The 21,103-nt window shown below is 40.6% G+C and overlaps 1 protein-coding gene and 1 pseudogene across 1 annotated transcript in view; one reads left to right on the forward strand and one right to left on the reverse strand.

Moving 5' to 3' along the window:
• PTH2R (parathyroid hormone 2 receptor) overlaps positions 1 to 14,777 on the forward strand; it is an 80,046-nt gene extending 65,269 nt beyond the window's left edge. Inside the window, exons 10-13 of the mRNA XM_055345546.1 lie at positions 3,863 to 3,957; positions 11,160 to 11,298; positions 12,948 to 12,989; positions 14,382 to 14,777. Of these exons, the coding sequence (XP_055201521.1) occupies positions 3,863 to 3,957; positions 11,160 to 11,298; positions 12,948 to 12,989; positions 14,382 to 14,777 (672 nt within the window). The remainder of the gene's footprint in view (positions 1 to 3,862; positions 3,958 to 11,159; positions 11,299 to 12,947; positions 12,990 to 14,381) is intronic.
• A 3,328-nt stretch (positions 14,778 to 18,105) lies between these two features.
• LOC129522700 (elongation factor 1-alpha 1-like) overlaps positions 18,106 to 21,103 on the reverse strand; it is a 72,790-nt pseudogene continuing 69,792 nt past the window's right edge.

The following is a 21,103-nucleotide window of genomic DNA, read 5'->3' on the forward strand; positions in this document are numbered from 1 at the left end:
ACTTAAGAGGAACCACTTGATTTTGAAATCATGAAATGTAAAGTTATTGCACTGTTGTTGTCTGTGTTTTGTTCCTATGTGTTAAAACTATGCTTAAGAGAATAGAGTCATTAGAAAACATTAATTTTTGTTCTGAAAATAAGTATCTGCAAATATAACGATTTGTTATTCACCTTGCAACACTTAATGTTGATTTGAGGATAATTTTTAAAAATTCTTCTAGAGGGTTTAGAGAGGGCATCTCTCATTCAATCAATTATTCATTTACTCATTTAACAAATCTTGATTAAACACCAAGAACATTGTGGGTGCTGTGTGAGATAACGGCCAGATACGGTTTGGAGACAGACACCAACCCTGAAGTTTAAGCAGAGTGGGTGAGGCAAAAACTGAAACATGACAAGTGCTGGGTGGAGCTGGAAGAGCTTCTGAGAAAAGCTGACATTCAGCATGAAACCTGGGAATGAGCTAACCTGAGAAGGAAGGGAGTAGGAGAATGATCCAGGCAAAGAGGACTCTAGGAACAAAGTCTCAGAGATAGCCCAAGGGGCCAGAGGTTTCAAGTCTGAAATTTTGAGTTGTTTCAATTCATCTGTGGTTCATTTTGAATACATCTTTAAATTTTTAATTGAGAAAGAATCTAATGTTTATATTTGCATTATTTAAAAACCATATTTGCATAAAATTTATTCTCTGTGTGACTGGTTTTAATGCTTGAGAAGTGGTCATTTTATTCACCTTCTCGTTTTTTTATTTCTTTGTTTTATCTGTACTTTGCCTGAAAGAGACTAACGTTAAGCAAAATTTTACAAGGAGTTCACATGAGAGATACCATGACTCTCTAAATAGTTTTCTTTTAGAATTATTTCTACATATTTTAAAGTAAAATTTAAAATCTCACCAGAAGTTTCCACTTGGTTTTATTCTTTTTTGTTCCACTTGCCCAATGTATAATATTATTTTTTTAATTTTTATTTATTTACGATAGTCACAGAGAGAGAGAGAGAGAGAGGCAGAGATACAGGCAGAGGGAGAAGCAGGCTCCATGCACCGGGAGCCCGACATAGGATTTGATCCCGGGTCTCCAGGATCACGCCCTGGGCCAAAGGCAGGCGCTAAACCGCTGCGCCACCCAGGGATCCCAATGTATAATATTATTTAACAGGCTCAGATCCTCCTTTAGTACAGGGATTTTCCTTTAATATTTTTATTGATTTGTTCAATTTATCATAGTCTTTTCTACAGAGAGAGAAATAAATCTGCACAATGACTCTCAATTCCATGTTACCCATGAAGGCATGTCTCTCTTCATCATACAGGTCTTTGTTCTTTATCTCCCCATTTGGGGAGAGTCTTCAGTGGTTTTCTACATTGCTGAATGTGTTCTCTTGCTTTGTTAAATCTATTGTTTGCTGTTTCTAATGTTGATTTTAAAACTTGAAGATATTTTAGATTCTTTACAATCTGTTCTTAATCCATCCCGTTCTTTAATAAATTTCTGTTTCTGGGGCACTTGGGTGGCTCATTCGGTTAAGCACCTGCCTTTGGCTCAGATTGTGATCCCAGGTTCCTGGGATCAAGCCCTGAATTGGGCTTCCTGCTCAGCAGAGAGCCTGTTTCTCCCTCTCCCTCTGTAGTCCCGCCCGCCTGCCCTGCTCATACACTCATACTCTCGCTCTCTATCTCAAATAAATAAAACCTTAAAAAAAGAGCATGTGTGTGCATGGTATATTTTGTTGACTGATCTTTTAAAGTTTACTGAATCTTAAATTTTTCTTAATTCTTTCCATAATCCACTTAATTGTCCTTAAATGCATCTTCTTAGCTATTTAAACTTATGTATTGGATGTGTGTATCTTCTTTAGTCAAATTTCTGCCAGTTTTCAGTATTTATTTAGTGTGGTCTACTGGCCTGAGAACAGAGTTCCTGGTCATGGGCTTTTTTAAATAGGAATGGTGTTTAGGGTTGGCCCATCTGAAGCCATCTATAATTCTTCCTTTTCCAGGGATAGGAACTGACCAGTGACACTCTCCAGCTGGCACTGCTTCCATAGCACTGTCAGCTTCAGGTCCTACCCCTTTGTCCTTTGCATAGTAATTATACAGCATTGCTTCCCACCATTTCCACGCCCAGCTGCATCATATTGCCAGGGCCTGTGGTTGTAGGGAGTGAAATAGATGGGGCAGGACATAATTGGCCATTCAAAAAGGAAGCATTGATGTGATATCCGTGAGCAGCTCTCATCCTCTTATTGAAAAATATTCTGTCTTGAGCCAGATGTTGGAATGGGTGAGGATGAATGGAGATTCTCAGCTCTCATGTTTTGCATCTTTTTATCATCCTGAAGAGAAGGTATAAGATGGTGGTTAAGAATTTACATTACAGACTCACATAATCATGGTTCAGAGTCTTCCAGTAGCTGGGTAGCTTAGGTCAAGTCGCTTGATCTCTTTGAGCTGGTGTTTTTTTATCCATAATAAAGGGACATAAAAAATGCTTGTCCCATATCCGTGTGTGCTAAACTCGAGGGCTCCATAAATGGCAACTCTTACTAGCCTGAAGAATCCTTCTTCTACCAGTTCACAGCACACCTCTGTCCTTCCTCCAGAGTATGAGACTCAAGACTCTGCCCCTAGTTATTATAGAAAGCTGCAAAATTAGTGAGAGGTGAGAGGTTCCAATAGTGTAGTCAGTAGTAGGATGGCAAAGAAGGTGGCAGGGGCTTAAGGAGGGGCTGATTCAGTTGATCATCTGTATCAAGTGGGGCACATGAATTACCCAACAACCCAAATTCTCCAAATTCCAGAAATGGTTGAAAACTCTGCAAGACGTCTTATTTCCAAGAATGAAAAACTTGATGATTCCTCTCTTCCTGCTATTACTTTTCCACTGATACAAGCTTATTCTTGGCAATCCACTTTTCCATTATTCCTAAATAGTAGCACTTTCTGGACTGCAGACATCTCCCTGAATATAGGGACTCCAAGAGTTCAGGCTTCCACTTCCTTATGACCCTAGATCTGGAGATCTTTTCTTTTTATTCACTCTTCACTCCCCTTGAAGCCTTCAAGCCCCCACAAGTTATCCTACCCAAACTTTTCCTCCATTTTTAAAACCAGAACTTGATTGTCACTGGGGTGCTCACACCTGTAATATTTCAAATTCAATCTAATTGCCTACACTGGGGGCCTTTTCTCATCTAGCATCTAGTTTGTGTGTGTATCTGAGAAGTGGGTTTAAAGAATTTTTTAAATTGAAGTATAGTTAACATAGTGTTATATTAGTTTCAGGTGTACAACATAAGGGCTTAACAATTCTATACATTACTCAGTGCTCATCAAGATAAATGTGTTCTTAATCCCCTTTATCTATTTCATCCATCTTCCCACCATTTTTTTTAAAAAAACCTCATACTTCATTCAATACTTTTCATATGTCATAAGAGGGATAGTATCCCCAAACAATTCTATTATTCCCCTCCCTAAAATAGATACAGAAGCTGGGAATTCATTTCAAAAAGGGCAGTTGGCTATATTTATATAATAACTATTATCCTTTCTCCTGCTAGCCTGCCACAGGACTTTATCTAAACTTTGGTTTGGAAATTCCCCATGGATTCTTACAGATCATCCTCTGGTATTCTAGTTTCCAGGGCTGTTGAAACTTTTTATCTCTGTGTTTTCATGAGGGCAGTTCAAGAATCACTAATTGTCCAATATCTTATCTCAGAGTCCCTCATTCACATTTATGGAATAGGTAACTTTCTGCTTTTGAATACGAAGAAGTTCAATTTGTATAAATTTTTATAAACATCTTGAAGGCTGACTTAATGATTCTTTGTAATATTACCTTCTCTTTCAGTTCAATTTTATTCTGTTTCTGAATACGGTTAGAGTTCTGGCTACCAAAATCTGGGAGACCAATGCAGTTGGGCATGACACAAGAAAGCAATACAGGTAATGTAATTGCAGGACAGGCACCCACCAAAGGAAATATCTGGGTTACTATTTAAAGCATAGATATTGATCGATCTGAAATTTTTGTTTGGTTTAATTGAATTTAATTGAATTTTAAAAATTAATATGAATTTTCATTTGGTTTAATTGTGCAATTTATCAGAAAAGTGTATGTATTTTATGAAAATCTAAGTAATCCAAAATCTTCTTAATGTGCTTAAATTTTAAGTATTAAGTATAATTTTTTTAAATCTGTTCTTAGCAGATTGGGATTTTCCCATAAACTATGTGACTTCCTGGAAAGTCTCTTGTGGATGATCTTGGCAGACAATTTTACCTGTGTTCTTAAAATAATATGTCAAAACTGAAAATACCAAGAAAGTAGATTTGCTGTGTTGTTTCCAGTCTGTCCATCATACTGGCCCATACCAAATATAAATTTTTAAGATTATTCAGTCTTTCAAGAAGAAAAGGGCAAATTGAGTGTTTATGATCATCATCAAACTATCTTGAGGGTGTACACCTTTTTTCCAATGATCAGTTTAGGAGTTCTGAATAACAGCAGCCTCTATCCAACTGAATACACATATCCAGTAGTCTGGTGGATGTGGATTGATCTGTATAACCCCAAAGCAATCACTGTTTCTGTCTGGAATTGTTATGAAATGCTATCTGAGACACAGAAAGGAAGAAACCATAGTTGGCATTTTGGTCCTGTGTCACAAATGTTCTTGAAGCCCTTTGTTGAGTCATTTCCCTCTATGTTTAGACAACATTCACTGTCAGGCAGAAAAGATGATGGGTATGGACTGAAGTCTGGAATAGGATGTACAGTATGGACAAACCAGCAGCAGTAGGCTCCAGTCATTTGTATTGTGCTACCAGCAGTAGTGTTATAAAGTAAATTGTGCCTAAGAGTTTACTGTGAATGGCCTTTGCTATATTCATATAGCATGTCTCATGTCACATTCCACTGATGAAGACAAAGGCCAAAGGATGATAGAATGATGGAAAATGTAAATAGTTTTCAGTCTTCTCTGTAAAGAGGAACAGTACAAAGGTTTTTGAAAGCTGTTTATTTCTCTAGCTCTGAATAAAAGCTCCTTATTTCTCTAGTTCTGAATGATATGAACTTGTACTTTCAGTTGAAAGTTAGTCAAGAGATTAGAAAAACTCTGGAGAGAACAAAGGGTGAATTATCTTAAAAAATAGGAGAGACAATATTTTGAATTCATTCATGCGGGATTATTTCTCAGAATAATGGAAGAGAAAAATTTATCAAGGACTAAAATAGTCTAGTATTCAGAATTCAGAATAAATTTTAAGTAATCTGGGGCCCAGAATTTTTTTAAGTTTGGAGTGATTAATTTGAATAGGGTTTAGATTAATAATAGGAAAAGTATTTTCCAGCCAAAAACATTAAAAAAAATAGCCAAAACACATTAAGTATTCTTACTAATATCTAAAGTTAAGTTACAGATAAAAATATTGCGAGGAATGACTCTTTTTGGAAAGAAAAATGTGAGTACTTACTTGGTAGTGATTTGGTCAATTTAGTATTTAATTTCTGAGGCCTTAGATTACCAAGTTTAAATAGCTTCTCATTTTGTAAATAAAGAAACCTAGAAAAGTGTAATTTGTGTCTCTGTCCCAGTGAAATTCTACCTATGAGGTTTAGCTGAGTATTTAAATTTATACCCACTCATTTTTGTACCTTTAAACTTATATTTCATTTAGTTATTACCTTTGTCAAACAAATGTTCAAATATCAAATATTCTTGCTAACAATGAAAAAATATATTTATATTATATTTATATTTCCAAGTGGTAGCATCTAAAACAGTTTTTTTTTTTAAAATTTTTATTTATTTATGATAGTCACACAGAATGAGAGAGAGAGAGGCAGAGACATAGGCAGAGGGAGAAGCAGGCTCCATGCACCGGGAGCCCGACGTGGGACTCGATCCCGGGTCTCCAGGATCGCGCCCTGGGCCAAAGGCAGGCGCCAAACCGCTGCGCCACCCAGGGATCCCTAAAACAGTTTTTAAAACACATTCCTTTGCATATTACTCCCTGAAAGACTGAAAACATCTTTCGAAGCTGAGTCTCTCCCAGTGAGCATGCGCATACACAAAGACTTGGAATAAGTACATGATATCCCTACATTGATATGATGGTTTAAAGATGAAATAAACTGGGCAGCCCTGGTGGCTTAGCGGTTTAGCGCCACCATCAGCCCAGGGTGTGATCCTGGAGACCGGGGATTGAGTCCCACATCCGGCTCCCTGCATGGAGAAGCACTCCCTCTGCCTGTGTCTCTGCCTCTCTCTCTCTCTCTCTGTGTCTCTCATGAATAAATAAATAAAATCTTAAAAAAAAAGTTGAAGTGAATTAATACGAAAGCTTTTAAGAAACTTTTTATTTTGAGAGAATTGTAGAATTATATGCAGTTATAAAAGTAATACAGAGATTAAATAATATATACACATAATACAGAGTTGTAAAAATAATGCACATATATGTAATATATAACATATATACCGTTTACCCAGTTTCCCTTGAAAGTGATATTCTACATAACTGTAGTTCACATCAGTTATTTAAAAAAAGTATTAGGGGTGCCTGGGTGGCTTAGTCAGTTAAGCATCTGCCTTCAGCTAAGGTCATTATCCCAGGGTCCTGGGGTCAAGTCCTGCATCAGGCTCCCTGCTCCATGGGGAGCCTGCTTCTCCCTCTCCCTCTGCCTGCCACTTTCCCTGCTCCTGTGCCCCCTCTCTCTCTGTCAAATAAATAAAATCTTAAAAAAAAGATTGGTGTGTAAAAAATAATTTATCAGATTCAACAACAGGACTAATGCATTTTTTTTCTCTTTTAAATTACAACTCAGTCCCCTTGCAAAGTAAGAGAAGATTGCCAGGATGGAAGAACATGAGACAGGAAAAATGCAAGATTCAATGGAAAAGAATACTTGAATGTTTTGGCTAATTTGACTTTTCATTCAGTACTAGCCAAAAATCATTATTTATTATTTATTATTTTTGGAATGAATTAAACCAGTATCTCTTATGCAATATGATAGTAAGGAGGACAGATTTTTAGGTTGAATCCTCTACTCATTGTCTAACTTTGGGTGAACACTTTCCTTTTCTGAGCCTCTGTCCTCATTTGGACATGGGAAAATAATGGCTCTCCCACATGGTTAACAGAGTAAAAGGAGGCAACCAGTACAGGATCTGACAAGGGCATGATAGCCAACAGTTTCATTGACTGGGTGCCCTTCTTGTGCCACACAAGAGATTCAAAATTAAGAAGATATGGTTTCTACTTGAAAAGCAAATTTGAGAGAGGGAGGGAGGGAGGGAGGGGGAGAGGGAGACAGAGAGAGAGAGAGAGAGAGAGAGAGAGATTAAAGTGAGGAGAGTACTAGTAGAGACACTTACAAAGTGTTATTTGTATAGAAAAAAGGAAAGATTAATTCAAGCTCAAGAGGGATTGAAAAAGACTTAAGGGAAACAATACTTTTTTAAAAAGCTAAGTTGACTCTTAAAAGAAAAGTAGCAATTTTCCAGCTCTTTTCACCTAGGGAGAGAGATATTGCAAGAATTGGGTATCTATTTTCTAAAGAGGACACTGAGTCCAACAAACCATTTGATTCTTTATATTCCTCCCATGGCTTTGCCCTTGGATGCAGAGCCACCATCATGTCTCCAACAAGCCAGAATGCTACTTTCAACTGGTGCACCCCTGATCATCTCATTAGACAGCCGTTCCTTTCCAGAGAGCCGGGCTGCAAGGATGTATAGTGTGCATGAGTGACCAGATGGATGCTGAACAAATCAGTGCCCAGGATAGCAGAATGATTTGATATGAGTGGAAAAATCCATCTTTATAAGTGAACAGACAGATGACCCATGTATGCATTGGCCTGGCACATACCACTACTTCAACTTGTTCACGGTCATTGAAGGATAAATTTTAAAAGAACATGTAACAATAGCTCGTATACAAATATAAATGAACACACTTCAAGGATTTTATTTCATTCATTAATGAAGGAAATGGTAAGGCATTACACACGCTTAAATTAAAAGAATTATGAATGCTAAAATGAATTTACAAATGGATTCAAATTGTTGATATCCACAGGGCTATAATTAGTGGCATTCCATTGGACACAACTTACATTTCTATGGGCAGGAATTATTTGCACTGCTGTGTAGGCATATTTCTAAGATGCATGCCACCCCCCCGCCCCGCAAGATTACCACCTCCCTGGTGTGCATGCCTTATATAATCCTCATCCTCCGCACCCCTTCTTGAGCAAGACCTATGAAGGAATAGTTTCTCCGGAATAGTTTCTCCCTTGATTAGGTTACATTATATTGGAAAGGTGATGGGGTAATCACTCCTGTGGCTACGTGGAGAGAGATCCTCTGCTGGCTTTGAAGAAGCAATCTGATATGTTGGGAATGTCTGTGGTTAAGACCTGAGGGACTCTGGCTAGGACCTCTCAGCAACTGAGAGAGAATAAATGGATTCTGGTTTAAGTCACTAAATTTGTGATAATCTGTTTCGTAGCAATAGAAAATGAACTCAATTATTATCTGTTTTCTATAAATTAACTTTTATCTCTGCAGAATTGTAAAAGAGCCTAGTCATAGATAGAAAACCCAGATGGCTGAGCTAGCAGGATTCCCACTAAATTTTAGTCTTGGATAACTTTCTTTACTCTTTATTGAACCAAACCGTCCCTAAACTTTTATGTTTATAATTTCACATTGTGTTGCACTTATTTGTCTTTCCCTTCCCTCCCTCCCTTCCTTCTTCCTTCTTTCCTTCTTTCCTTCCTTCCTTCCTTCCTTCCTTCCTTCCTTCCTTCCTTCCTTTCCTGTTTTATTCTAGTTTTTGGCTCCTAGTCACACACAATAGGACCAATAAAAGTTAGCTTGATTTTGAGAATTGTCTTGGTGGGGGTGGGGATTCATCCATTCATCTTAAAGGAGGAAATTCAACTTTCTTTTCAGAGTCATGTTAAACAAGACTTCTAAAGTTCTGTATGTGTAGTTAATGCTGTCCCCCCTTACCTGATTAGACTGAATTACAATTACATGACACAGTGTCTTGCTCATATATGTAGTGATGGTAAGAGGGTAGTCACTAGTCAGGATTCAGGAGGACAGCATTTCCCAAGGAGCCTCTGGAAAACGAAAGGATGAGTTAGGTCAGAGAAATCCATTACCTTTTCAGAGATGCTGCCTTGAATGAAACAGACTTAAGGTAGAATTTTCAAATTAAGTAGACTATAGGTTAGTTCATGTAGGACGTGTGAGATTAGAGCAGCATAGAGAAAGCCTATAGGCCGCACCAGGAAAACTATGGGTGTGAGGCAGAGTAGATGGCTCAGAGCCAAAGAGGAGCAGATGGTTTGGACACTAGTGACAGATACGAGAGGAGGAGAGTGAGATGGGGTAGATGTGCAACTTCAAATGCCTAGATTAGCCATTTCAATATGATTCTATGGGACACCCAGCTCCTGCAGGAGCCAGAAAGATGGTTATGATAGGAAAGTGGATGTGTTTGGAAGATGAGCCCTAGGAAAGTCTTAGACTATTAGAGCTCTTATAAATGTCTGGGCCCTGTTCCCTCATTTTAGAGAAAAAAAAAACTGAATTATAATCACTTAGAAAGTAATGGAAAATCTGGAACATGAATCCAGTTCTGTTTGGTTTCAGTTCAGTGTGATCTCTACTCACTCACACAGCTTATTTCTAAGAAGAAAACTAAATAAGTATATAAGTAAGTACATAAATAAGGAAGGAGAGAAGAAAAGTAGCTGCAGGAAAGATCAGTAAGAAAGGGAGAGGGTTGTAGTTGTTTGAGATTACTGAAGTACAAATGATGTGTAAAGAAGGGAGTATTTGAGAAATATGAAAGAGGAAGCCAAATTTGGCAGTTTATTGGATAAAAAGTACAAAAGAAACCAGTGATGTGCTTGGGTCTACCAGCTGTCTATTGTGCAAATGACCACAAACATCTGTGGCTTAAAACAACACTCTTGCTATTTCACAGTTTCTGTAGTCAGGAATCTGGGCATGGTTTAGCTGGATCTCCTGCTTCAGGATCTCTTATAAGGCTCAACTGAGATGGCAGTCAGGACTGCAGTTTTATCCTAAGACTGGGGAAGAACCCACTTTCAAGCTTATGAAATTGTTGACAGGATTCAGTTTCTTGCTAGCTGTTGGCCGATGCCGCCTCTCCTTGCCACATGGGCCGCTCAGTAGAGTAGCTCACAACATGATTAGTTGCTTCATTGAACCAAACAAAGGAGAGAGTTTGCTCTCTTAGAGTAGAATAAAAGCTACAGTTTATAAAACATAATCACAGAAGTGACATCCCATCCTTTTGGCTGTAATCGTTTGAAGCAAGTTCCAGGTCTTTGTTCACACTCAAGGGGAGAGGATTAACAAGAATGTAAATACCAGGTGGGGATCATTGGGGGCCATTTTAGGATCAACCAACACCTTGGAAATCTGGCGTTCCTCCAGATACACAAGAAAATGTATATGAAGAGGTAGTTACAGAAAAATAAAGTCAAATTGCTTAGCTTGCCAAAAAAAAAAAAAAAAAGAGCAGAAAATCCAGAACTGTAGATTTTTGTAGAATATTTGACAGAGGATATTTAGAGAAAGTATTGACCACATGCAGCTCATAAGAAAATATGAAGTGATTAATGCAGATTCAACTGTAAGAAGAAACTAGAGAGTAGTTAATTTTAAAATGAACAAAACAAGCGTAGTAGACAGTTAACATGGATGGGAGTAATACTTGTTGAAGTCTCAAATCTAGATGCTAAAAGAGTTGAAATCTCAAGCATAGATGTTAAAATAAATTTAGGACGGAAAAAAAGGACATTTCATGGCTTCATGATGATAGTATCCTATGTCAGGAGAATGGGAATGAGATTAGAGAGATGTAAGGGATAGTAATCATGGGAAATGAGGATAAATGATTTGATTTTAGTATAAAAGTGACAGGGAGAGGAGGGAGGGGAAAAAAAAAACTAGCGGAAGTTGGGATCCCAAGAGATGGGGAGAAGTCAGCCCGTTAGCTCTCCTCGGCTTCATTCCCCCCCCCCCAGCAAGTTGTCCCTCCTGATGGGCACTCTCAATGGATGAATAAAAAGACTTGGCATTCTCTTTCAGGAAACTGGCCAAATCAACCCTGGTCTTGGTGCTGGTCTTCGGAGTGCACTACATCGTGTTCCTGTGCCTGCCCCACACCTTCGTGGGGCTGGGCTGGGAGATCCGGATGCACTGTGAACTCTTCTTCAACTCCTTCCAGGTAGAGAGTAGCCAGTTCGTTATGTGGTTCTTGCTTTTTGCTTCTCTTCTCCCCTTGCAACTTTGCCCTCTGCCCCTGTCTCTGGCTTTCATGTACCTGTCCCCAGAGGGCCCTGGAGCCCATGCTTTTCACCTCTGACCAGAGGAGGAGCTGCTTCTCACAAACACGCCTGGGCAGCGAGACAGGCAAGCATGTTGTAGAATGTGTGCTGCATGCAGAGCAGGGGCCTCTGCGTGAATGTATGGAAAGCAGATGGAAGCCAAAGGAATAAAAAAAGGTAGGGAAGGAAGGGAAAAAGGGAAAGGGAGACAACAAAGAGGAAGTAGCTTCTACACATTTCATCACATTTGAAAAGACGATCACCATCATCCCTCACATGGCTTTCTGAGGACACCTGATTCCTCCTCCTGGCTACTTACTCGCTGTCACCCCCTGCCGCCTTAAATCTAGTCTCTGTGCAATAGTCTGAAGGATCTTTTTTTTTTTTTTTTAACATTTTACTTATCCATTTATGAGAGAGAGAGAGAGAGAGAGAGAGAGAGAGAGAGAGAGGCAGACATAAGCAGAGGGAGAAGCAGGCTCCATGTAGGGAGCCTGATGTGGGACTCGATCCCAGGACTCGAGGATCACACCTTGGGCTGAAGGCAGATGCTTAACTGCTGAACCACCCAGGCATCCCTCTGAAAGGTCTTAAAAATAAATTTGATCACCTCATTTATCTACCAGAAGTACCCAGAGGTTTCCCATTGCACTCAGAATAAAGCCCAAACACGATTTGCTGGTGTGCACAGCCCTGCATGGCAGGGATCCTGGTGTTACATCACGCTTCTGGTCACCCACTAAGTTTGAGTCACACTAGTGCTTCCACACTTTGCTCCTCTAGCTCATTCCTGTCTCAGGGGCTTGCTCCCTTTGTGTGGAAAGCTCTCTCCGCTAATATTCACAAGGCCTGGCTTCTTCTTGTCACTGAAACCAGCTTAAATGCCATCTCTTCAAAGCAGTCTTCATTGGGCTTCCCATTCAGTCTACTCCATTCTTCTCTTTCACACCACTTGTTTTGCCTGGAGAGCCCTTATTATCTCACATTTTTCTAGTGTGGCTAGTTGTTTATATTTTACCTATCATCTGTATTTCCTTCTAGAATGTAGCTCTAAGGGAACAGGGACCTTGTTTGTCTTGATTGAATTGTTTATCCCTGGCATGCTGAGCAGTTTGCCCTGTATAAGCTCAATAAATATTTTTGAATGAGTGAGACAAAAAGTTTCTTTGTCCTTTTACCATATATTAGCCTCTGTCTATAGTTTCCAGCACTCACAGTATATAAATATCTTTTACCGACCAGGGGATATTCTGTGGTCCTTGAGTGACAACATGAATGAAACTAATATAATAGAAATCAGTTATTTCTGTGTGTCTTGGAGTGTTTTATTCAGTTACTTGTTTGGTTCCGCTGACACCAAGGAAGGATCTCAGACAAATGTAATATAAACGTAAAGATCTGGAGACACCAGAAGAGAATAGTTCATGTAATTTTCTGAAGGAATCATAACACAATCCAGTTTTTCAATGTACTTATTGTGACACAGGACATCTCAGTTGCTGTGATCTTCACGAGTTGTCCACATGCTAACCTCTTTCTTATTCTCCAGGGCTTTTTCGTGTCTATCATCTACTGCTACTGCAACGGGGAGGTAGGTTTGAAGAACCCCTGAACATCCCACAGGGCCAGCTCCAAGTAAGCTTGGTAAATGGCCATTACAGTGTGACCGGAATCTCTTTAGGATCCCCCGGAGTTACAGGAAACAGTGAGCATGGAGAAAGGAGATATTTCGAGAAAGCAAGAATTAATGTAAATAAGCTAGACTCTTCCTCTTCTGGCACTTTTCAATGTTAATTCAGTTGGAAACTCTGATAGCAAAGAGCCACCTTGTTGGAATGTAAATCGATACTTGGAAGGACAGTGCATTTCATATTCCAGTTAATACTTATACTCAATGTCATGTTCTATAAGAAACTAAAAAATAAGTGTTCTTGGGACAAGTCCATGAGAATATTTTGATATTTTTAGAATTACTTCATGGTGACGCTTTCAGTTCCTGTAGGGGTTAGCTGGAGACAAGCAGCCCTACTGTTGTTTTAGGTGACATCAACTTACCAAGTGCCACTGTTTCCCACGGAACTTCCAGATAAGCTCCCTTCTGGTAAATGGCAATAGCAGTAGAATTGAATCTTCAACCACAGGTTGGAAGCAGGAGCCTCTCTCCATTAAGAATGCATTTGCAGGGATGGCTTTTCCCATTTTTTCCTCCTTCGGGATGCGCCATGCAAAGTGCTAGTGTTACAATTTAGGTTGAGTACCTTCCATGCCATTCCTGGCACTATTTATCTCTCCTTCTTTTCAACCCAGAATCTTCTTTTCCTTCTCCCACAAGTCGGATCAATTTCTTTCTCTTTCTTTCTTTTCCTTCTTTCTTTTCTTTCTCTCTTTCTTTCCTTCTTTCTTTTCTCTCTTTCTCTTCTTTCTTTCTTTCTTTCTTTCTTTCTTTCTTTCTTTCTTTCTTTCTTTCTCTTTCTTTCTTTTTCTTTTCTTTCTTTCCCCTCCCTCCCTCCCTTCCTCTCCTTCCTTGGTTCATTTATTTGAGAGACAGAGAGATTGCAAGCAGGGGTGGGGTAGGTGGGAGGAGAGGGAGAAAAATTCCCAAACCGACTCCCTATGAGAGGGGAGCCTACCTGGGCTCCATCCTGGTCCTGGGATCATGACCTGAGCTGACGCCAAGAGTGTGCCCCTTAACCGCCTGAGCCACCCAGGCGCCGCAAGCCAGCTGTTTCCACGGGCAGCACTTCAACTTCTGTGCAAACGCTAGTCTTGGGTTAGGCCCCTTCACCTCTCGCCGCCTCCCGTTATTCGTCTCCGCTAGCCCACCTAGCTCCAAGGTGTCTGGAGGCTGGGAGAGAATATGTACATGGAGTCCCTGGCGCGGCGGACACTCAGGGATTGCGGTCACGGAAGGGCCATCGTCGGTGTAACAAGGCTGCAGGGTCTCGCCCACGGCGCCTGACGCTCTGTGTTTCCCGCCACCTAGGTTCAGTCTGAGGTGAAGAAGTTGTGGAGTCGGTGGCATCTCTCCATCGACTGGAAGAGGACGCCCCCGTGCGGCGGCCACAGGTACGGCTCCGTGCTCACCACGCTGACCCACAGCACCAGCAGCCAGTCGCAGGCCGCCGCCAGCACCCGCATGGTGCTCCTGTCGGGCAAGACGCCCAGGCCGGCCGGCCGCCAGCCCGACAGCCACGTGACTCTACCCGGCTACGTGTGGAGTCACTCGGAGCACGACGGCCCGTCACACTCGATCCACGAGGAGCCCACGGCAGGGAACGCGAGGCTGGGCGACGAGATGCCCGCCGCCGAGTCTCCCAGGCCAGTGGCCTTGAACCCGGAACCGGAAGGAAGCCGCGGAGAGATGGAGGACGTCCTCTGAGGCGACATCGGGGACTTCCGCTTCCGAGGGCGGGTCCTTCCGGTTGGGTCTGAGGAGGTTCCCTGGCGTTTCTCTGCTTGAGCCAGAAATGAAAATTCAGTGTTCAACACGTTCCTTCATGAAGTTTTCAGGAGGCGTTGACTGGATCCTGTAGATACTAAGGACCCAAAAGGAGACGTGTCAGGGGAGTAGTCAGTTACCTTACTTTGGCACCGGCTTCTCTTCTAAATGGTTGTGTGGTACTTGCTCTGTGGTGATTCTTTTTTTTTTTTTTTTTTTTTCTGCTTCTTTTGAGTAGAAGGTGTTTCAATGGCTTGGCTCTAGCTTTCTGTCCGAGATACCACTCTAAGTGTGATGGCGGGCACTCCCTGTGTGTTATTTCCCTTTGAAGAAATTAGCATTCTCTTTTTCTCTCATTTTAATGTACTTGGACCATTGCGTTCCTTTTGCCTGTGCGTAGGAGCAATTCGGGTCTGAAAACATACCTTGGACGATGAAAGAGCGAAGCACCAGTAGCATGCTAGAAAAAAAGTGGCTGGACTTTGATAAGATAATTAATTTGTGAAATAGTTGTTTCTTTCCAGGAACAGGGAAAATTACTCAAAAAGAATGTTGCACATGTTCCTTCTTTTGAACGTCTCCTCTGTGACCGGCCAAATCTCAGGTGTTCACTTCTGTGCAAACCTTGGCATGCCACCCAGTTTTCTCAGTCCGCGAGCTTGCGTCTGCAAACTGCTTCTGTTTGTGATCCTCTGCGTGGATAGCAAGGCACGCTGCATTTGTGCCTTTTTCTTCTTTGTTCTATTACTGTATTCCAGACGGCATGTGGAAAAAATTAAAAGTTTGTTTTAAAAATACCTTTTGGGTCGCTTTTAAAGATTTTCTCTCAGCATCTAATAACTTTGTTTTTGAGAACCAACCAAATGTTTCTTCTTCAAACTTGCAGAGATCAGCATGTAGCTCCAGCACTTTCCCGAACTTGAAACTTCAGTATGTTGCAGTAACGAAGCATTTATTGAGTGTATGTCAGGTACCCACCATCCTGCTGTTTTTTTTTTTATATATATATAAGCATTAACTTATTTAATTCTCACTACAAACTTAAGGTTCAGTTTTATCACTGTCACCCCATTTGTTTTTACAGAGGGCAATGTGACTCGTAGAGGTGGAGTAACTTGCCCATAGGCACAGCTACACGTTGACAGAAGGTGGTTTCAGACACAGATCTACTGACTTCAAGTCCTGTGTTCTTAACCATTGTGCTCCAGTGTCACCAATATATATGTTGCCCATTAACCAATCAAAGCATTCAATTTCTCCTCGGTTGAGAGTGCTTTAAGAACTCTTATGTTTTAGGGGATCCCTGGGTGGCACAGCGGTTTGGCGCCTGCCTTTGGCCCAGGGCGCAATCCTGGAGACCCAGGATCGAATCCCACATCAGGCTCCTGGTGCATGGAGCCTGCTTATGTCTCTGCCTCTCTCTCTCTCTCTCTCTCTCTCTCTCTCTCTGTGACTATCATAAAATCTTTTTTTTTTAATTTTTATTTATTTATGATAGTCACACAGAGAGACAGAGAGAGAGAGAGGCAAAGACATAGGCAGAGGGAGAAGCAGGCTCCATGCACCGGGAGCCTGACGTGGGATTCGATCCCGGGTCTCCAGGATCGCGCCCTGGGCCAAAGGCAGGCGCCAAACCGCTGCGCCACCCAGGGATCCCTCTGTGACTATCATAAATAAAAAAAAAAAGAACTCTTATGTTTTAGCCTCTGACCTTCATGAAATTTCCACTGTAGTGAGGTAGACAGATATATGTAGGAAATGAAAATATTACAGAGCAATGTGTTTCTAAGTGAAACAACACATGTCAAACTAATCTGTCTCATTTTGCTGAATGATTTACCCAACATGCAACTGGAGTCATGATGAATAAGGTGCCCTGATGTCTACACACCTTCTTGAAAAATACTATACTTTCCTTCTATACTTATTCTTACCACCCTCTTCTGTACTACACAGAGGTAATTTCCTCCACATCCTGTTTATGAAGATGCCATTGTGAATATTTAATTCATCTGATTCTATGCCTTATTGTCACACTTCACACTGTCTCCTTTTCAGGGGAGAACCATCATGGGCTGAAAGATTAAGTTCAGTTCGATAGCTAATTTTCTGCTAAAGACTTTTCTAAAGTCTTTATAAAATTGCTTAGCTTCCTTCGTAGTTCAAGTTTTCCATCTCTAAGATGAAGGTATTATCTACCTTAGAGAAATGTTCTGATGATAAGAGAAATCACATACTGAAAGCACTTTGTAACATAAAAATTTACAAATACTTGGTTTAGGTTGTTATATTACAGTTTCAAGTTAAGATCTGGCTTTGCCCCTTACATTATAAAAGATCTTATTGGTCAGTGCAACATAATGATTGTTAGAATATCTATCTATATATCTTTTGATAATATGGAAAATATTAAGGTTTCTTACTTTAAAAAAATTTTTAAAAAGATTTTATTTATTTATTCATGAGAGACACACAGAGAGAGGCAGAGACATAGAGAGAGAAGCAATCTCCAAAGCAGGCTCCACACTCAGCGTAGAGCCCAATGTGGGCTCAATCTTATGACCCCAACATCATGACCTGAATCGAAATCAAGAGTCAGATGCCCAAGTGACTGAGCCACCCACGCGCCCTAAGGGTTCTTACTTTCTATGCTAACCCTACATTTTATAGGTTGCTACTTCTTTATGCTAACAAGTATGAGTATAATCCTCAGAGTAACCAAAATTTTCTTTAAAGCTCAGTTATTCATTAAACATTTACTTAAAGCCTATTATGTGACAGAAACTATGCTATGTGTGTCATAACAAAACATGAGGCATAATTGATTCCCTGTAAGGAACAAAGAACCCCTTAGGCGCATGCTAAGGTTCTTTACCTCATCTGTGTACACACATTTTTCTTCTAGGTTTTGATGTTTGCATTCAATTAGACAAGTTATACCACTGCTGATTTTTTTTTATCATTAAACTTTTGTTTTAATGGGTCTCAAAATTCTGTGACAGCTTTTGGTCAAGTTGTTTCCATTAAAAAAGTACTGATTTTAAAAACTAGTAACTTAAAACTGCCACACACACACACACACACACACACACACACAAAACAAATGGTCCACAAAACATTCTCCTTTCCTTCTGAAGGTTTTATGATTCATTGTTATCATTAACCAGTCTTTTACTATTAAACTTAAATGGCCAATTGACACAAACGGTTCTGAGACAATTCCTTCATCACTGATAAAGACTGGGGTGGCAGGTATTGGGCATAATATTCATTTAGCTTTCTGAGATTTCTGGGCAGCCTTGGTGACCTTGCCAGCTCCAGCTGCTTTCTTGTCCACTGCTGTGATGACACTCACAGCAACCATCTGTCTCATGTCATAAACAGCAAAACATCCTAGAGGAGGATAGTCAGAGAGGCTCTCAACACACGTAGGCTTGCCAGGAACCATATCAAGACTGGCAGCATCACCAGATTTCAAGAACTTGGGTCCATCTTCCAGCTTTTTTCCAGAATGATGATGATCTCCTTCAGCTCAGCAAACTTGCAAGCAATGTGAGCTGTGTGATAATCCAGCACAAGTGTATATCCAGCACTGATTTAGCCTGGATGGTTCAGGATAATCATCTGAGCCATGAAGCCAGCTGCTTCCATCAGTGGGTCATTTTTGCTGTCACCAACCACATTGCCATGACAAACATCTTTGACAGCTACATTTTTGACATGGAAACCCACATTGTCCCCAGGAAGACCCTCACTCAAAGCTTCATGGTGCATTTCAATAGACTTTACTCCCATTGTAACATTGACCGGAGCAAAGGTGACCACCATGCTAGGCTTAAGAACACCAATCTCCACTTGGCCCACAGGGACAGTATCAATACCATCATTTTTGTAGACATTCTGGGGAGGCAGACGCAAGGGCTTATCAGTTGGACGAGTTAGTGGCAGAATGCAATCCAGAGCTTCAAGCAGTGTGGTTCCACTGGCATTCCCATCTTCATGAGTGACTTTCCATTCCTTGAATCAAGGCATGTTAGCCCTTGGCTTCAGCATGTTGTCACCATTCCAACCAGAAATTGGCACAAATCTACTGTGTCAGAGTTGTAGCCAATTTTCTTAATGTAGGTGCTGACTTCTTTAACGATTTCCCTGTATATCTTCTGGCTGTACATTGGCTCAGTAGAATCCATTTTGTTAACACTGACAATTAGTTGTTTTACACCCAGTGTGTAAGCCAGAAGAGCATGCTCATGGGTCTGCCCATTCTTGGAGATACCTGGTTCAAATTCACCAACACCAGCAGCAACAATCAGGACCACACAGTCAGCCTCAGATGTGCCTGGAACCATGTTTTTGATGAAGTCTCTGTGTCCTGAGGCATCAACAATGGTCACATAATACTTGCTGGTCTTGAATTTCCTCAGGGAGATATCAATGGTGGTACCAAGTTCACATTCACCTTTCAGTTTACCCAATACCCAGGCATACTTGAAGGAGCCCTCTCCCATCTCAGAACCTCCTTCTCAAATTTTTCGATAGTTCTTTTGTTGGTCTCACCGCATTTGTAGATCATATGACTAGTAGTGGTAGACTTGCCCAAATCTATGTGTCCAATGGCAATGATGTTGATGTGAGTCTTTTCCTTTCCTATTTTGATTTAGGTTTAGCAGTGGTTTTCACACTTGTGTTCTGATGGGAAAGCTGTCGCAAAAAAAGAAGCACCACTCTTGATTTTATCAAGCAAAATACAGGTAGTTGTTAAGGATTGGCTGATCTCGATTCAGAGGTGCAAACTACTGGCTGATTAGCTAAATTTGGTCCATGGCTGCGTTTTATTTCTGTCAAGGGATTAGGATATATTGTTAACTTGTCAGCCTTGAAAACATGAATGCTTCCACATAAAAATTACATTTTCTGAATTATAAAAATGTCAGACAATTTTATGAACCAACAATCAGCTGTTAGAGCTGAGGTGGCTGACCTCTTCAGATGGAACAACAAAGACAGTAGTACACTCAGTGCCCACCTGGCCTCATCCACTTATTTCTGTTACCTGCCTGTGCTCCAGGCCCTTTTAACCTACATCTCTTGACCCAGACAATGCATTTACATAAAACTTTAAGAACAGTTTTCTAAACTGTTCTCAGGGGTGACATTATATATAGCTTTAATGTTTCTAATGTTGTTAAGCAACCAAATATTTAAAAAAATATTTTTTGCAACCAAGTCTTTTTATGTGTGGTGTTATTTAGGCTTGAAATCACAATTATTCTTTAGACGAGCCTATTAACAGAAAAATTCATCTCATAGTTTCTGTGCTTTCAGATCCCAACCACATTATACTTCACTTGCTAAGTCATTATTCTGACTTACTGCAAACAGAACAGATATTTTTCTCTTTGGAAATACAGCAAGTTCTAGATGCAAAAAGGAGTAAATAGTATGATGGGTTACAGGGGTGTATGAAGACAGCCATATATGACTTGTTGACATGGATATTAAATTTGGATACCCTATTTTTCCTGTAGTCAAAGGAACCTGACATCAGATAAAATAAAATTCCACTGCCTCGTGTAAACAGGAATGATTTTGGTCATGTAACTCTTACTGTCAGAGCATTGTCTCTTGCTGCTCTTGTTAAGTCAAATGAAACACCTTTGCCAAAGTTGCTGAGAGAACTCCACTGTTTTTGAATCATTGGAAGAAAATGAATAAGGTATGCGTGAGTTGCAGTGTATTATTTACAGCGAGAGATTAATGGTATATAATTCAGAGGTGATCTTCCTTGGAGATTATGGTAGACAGAATAACGCCCACTTTTCTCTTCTCAAAGATGTTTCCCACTAATTTCCAGAACCTGTGACTACATGGGGTTACTTGGCAAAGATGAATTACATTGTACCTGGAATTAAGTATTGCTAATCAGTTGACTTTAAGATTTTATTTTTTTATTTATTAGACACACACACACACACACACACACACACACACAGAAGCAGACATAGGGAGGAGAAGCAAGCTCCCCACAGGGAGCCTGTGGGACTCAATTCCCAAACTGGGATCATACCATGAGCCAAAGGCAGACATTCAACCACTGAGCCACCCAGGTGTCCTAATCAGTTGACTTTAAAATCAATGGATTAGGGATCCCTGGGTGGCGCAGCGGTTTGGCGCCTGCCTTTGGCCCGGGGCGCGATCCTGGAGACCCAGGATCGAATCCCACGTCGGGCTCCCGGTGCATGGAGCTTGCTTCTCTCTCTGCCTGT

Source organism: Nyctereutes procyonoides, unplaced genomic scaffold (assembly GCF_905146905.1).
Source record: "Nyctereutes procyonoides isolate TBG_1078 unplaced genomic scaffold, NYPRO_anot_genome, whole genome shotgun sequence".
Taxonomy (NCBI): domain Eukaryota; kingdom Metazoa; phylum Chordata; class Mammalia; order Carnivora; family Canidae; genus Nyctereutes; species Nyctereutes procyonoides.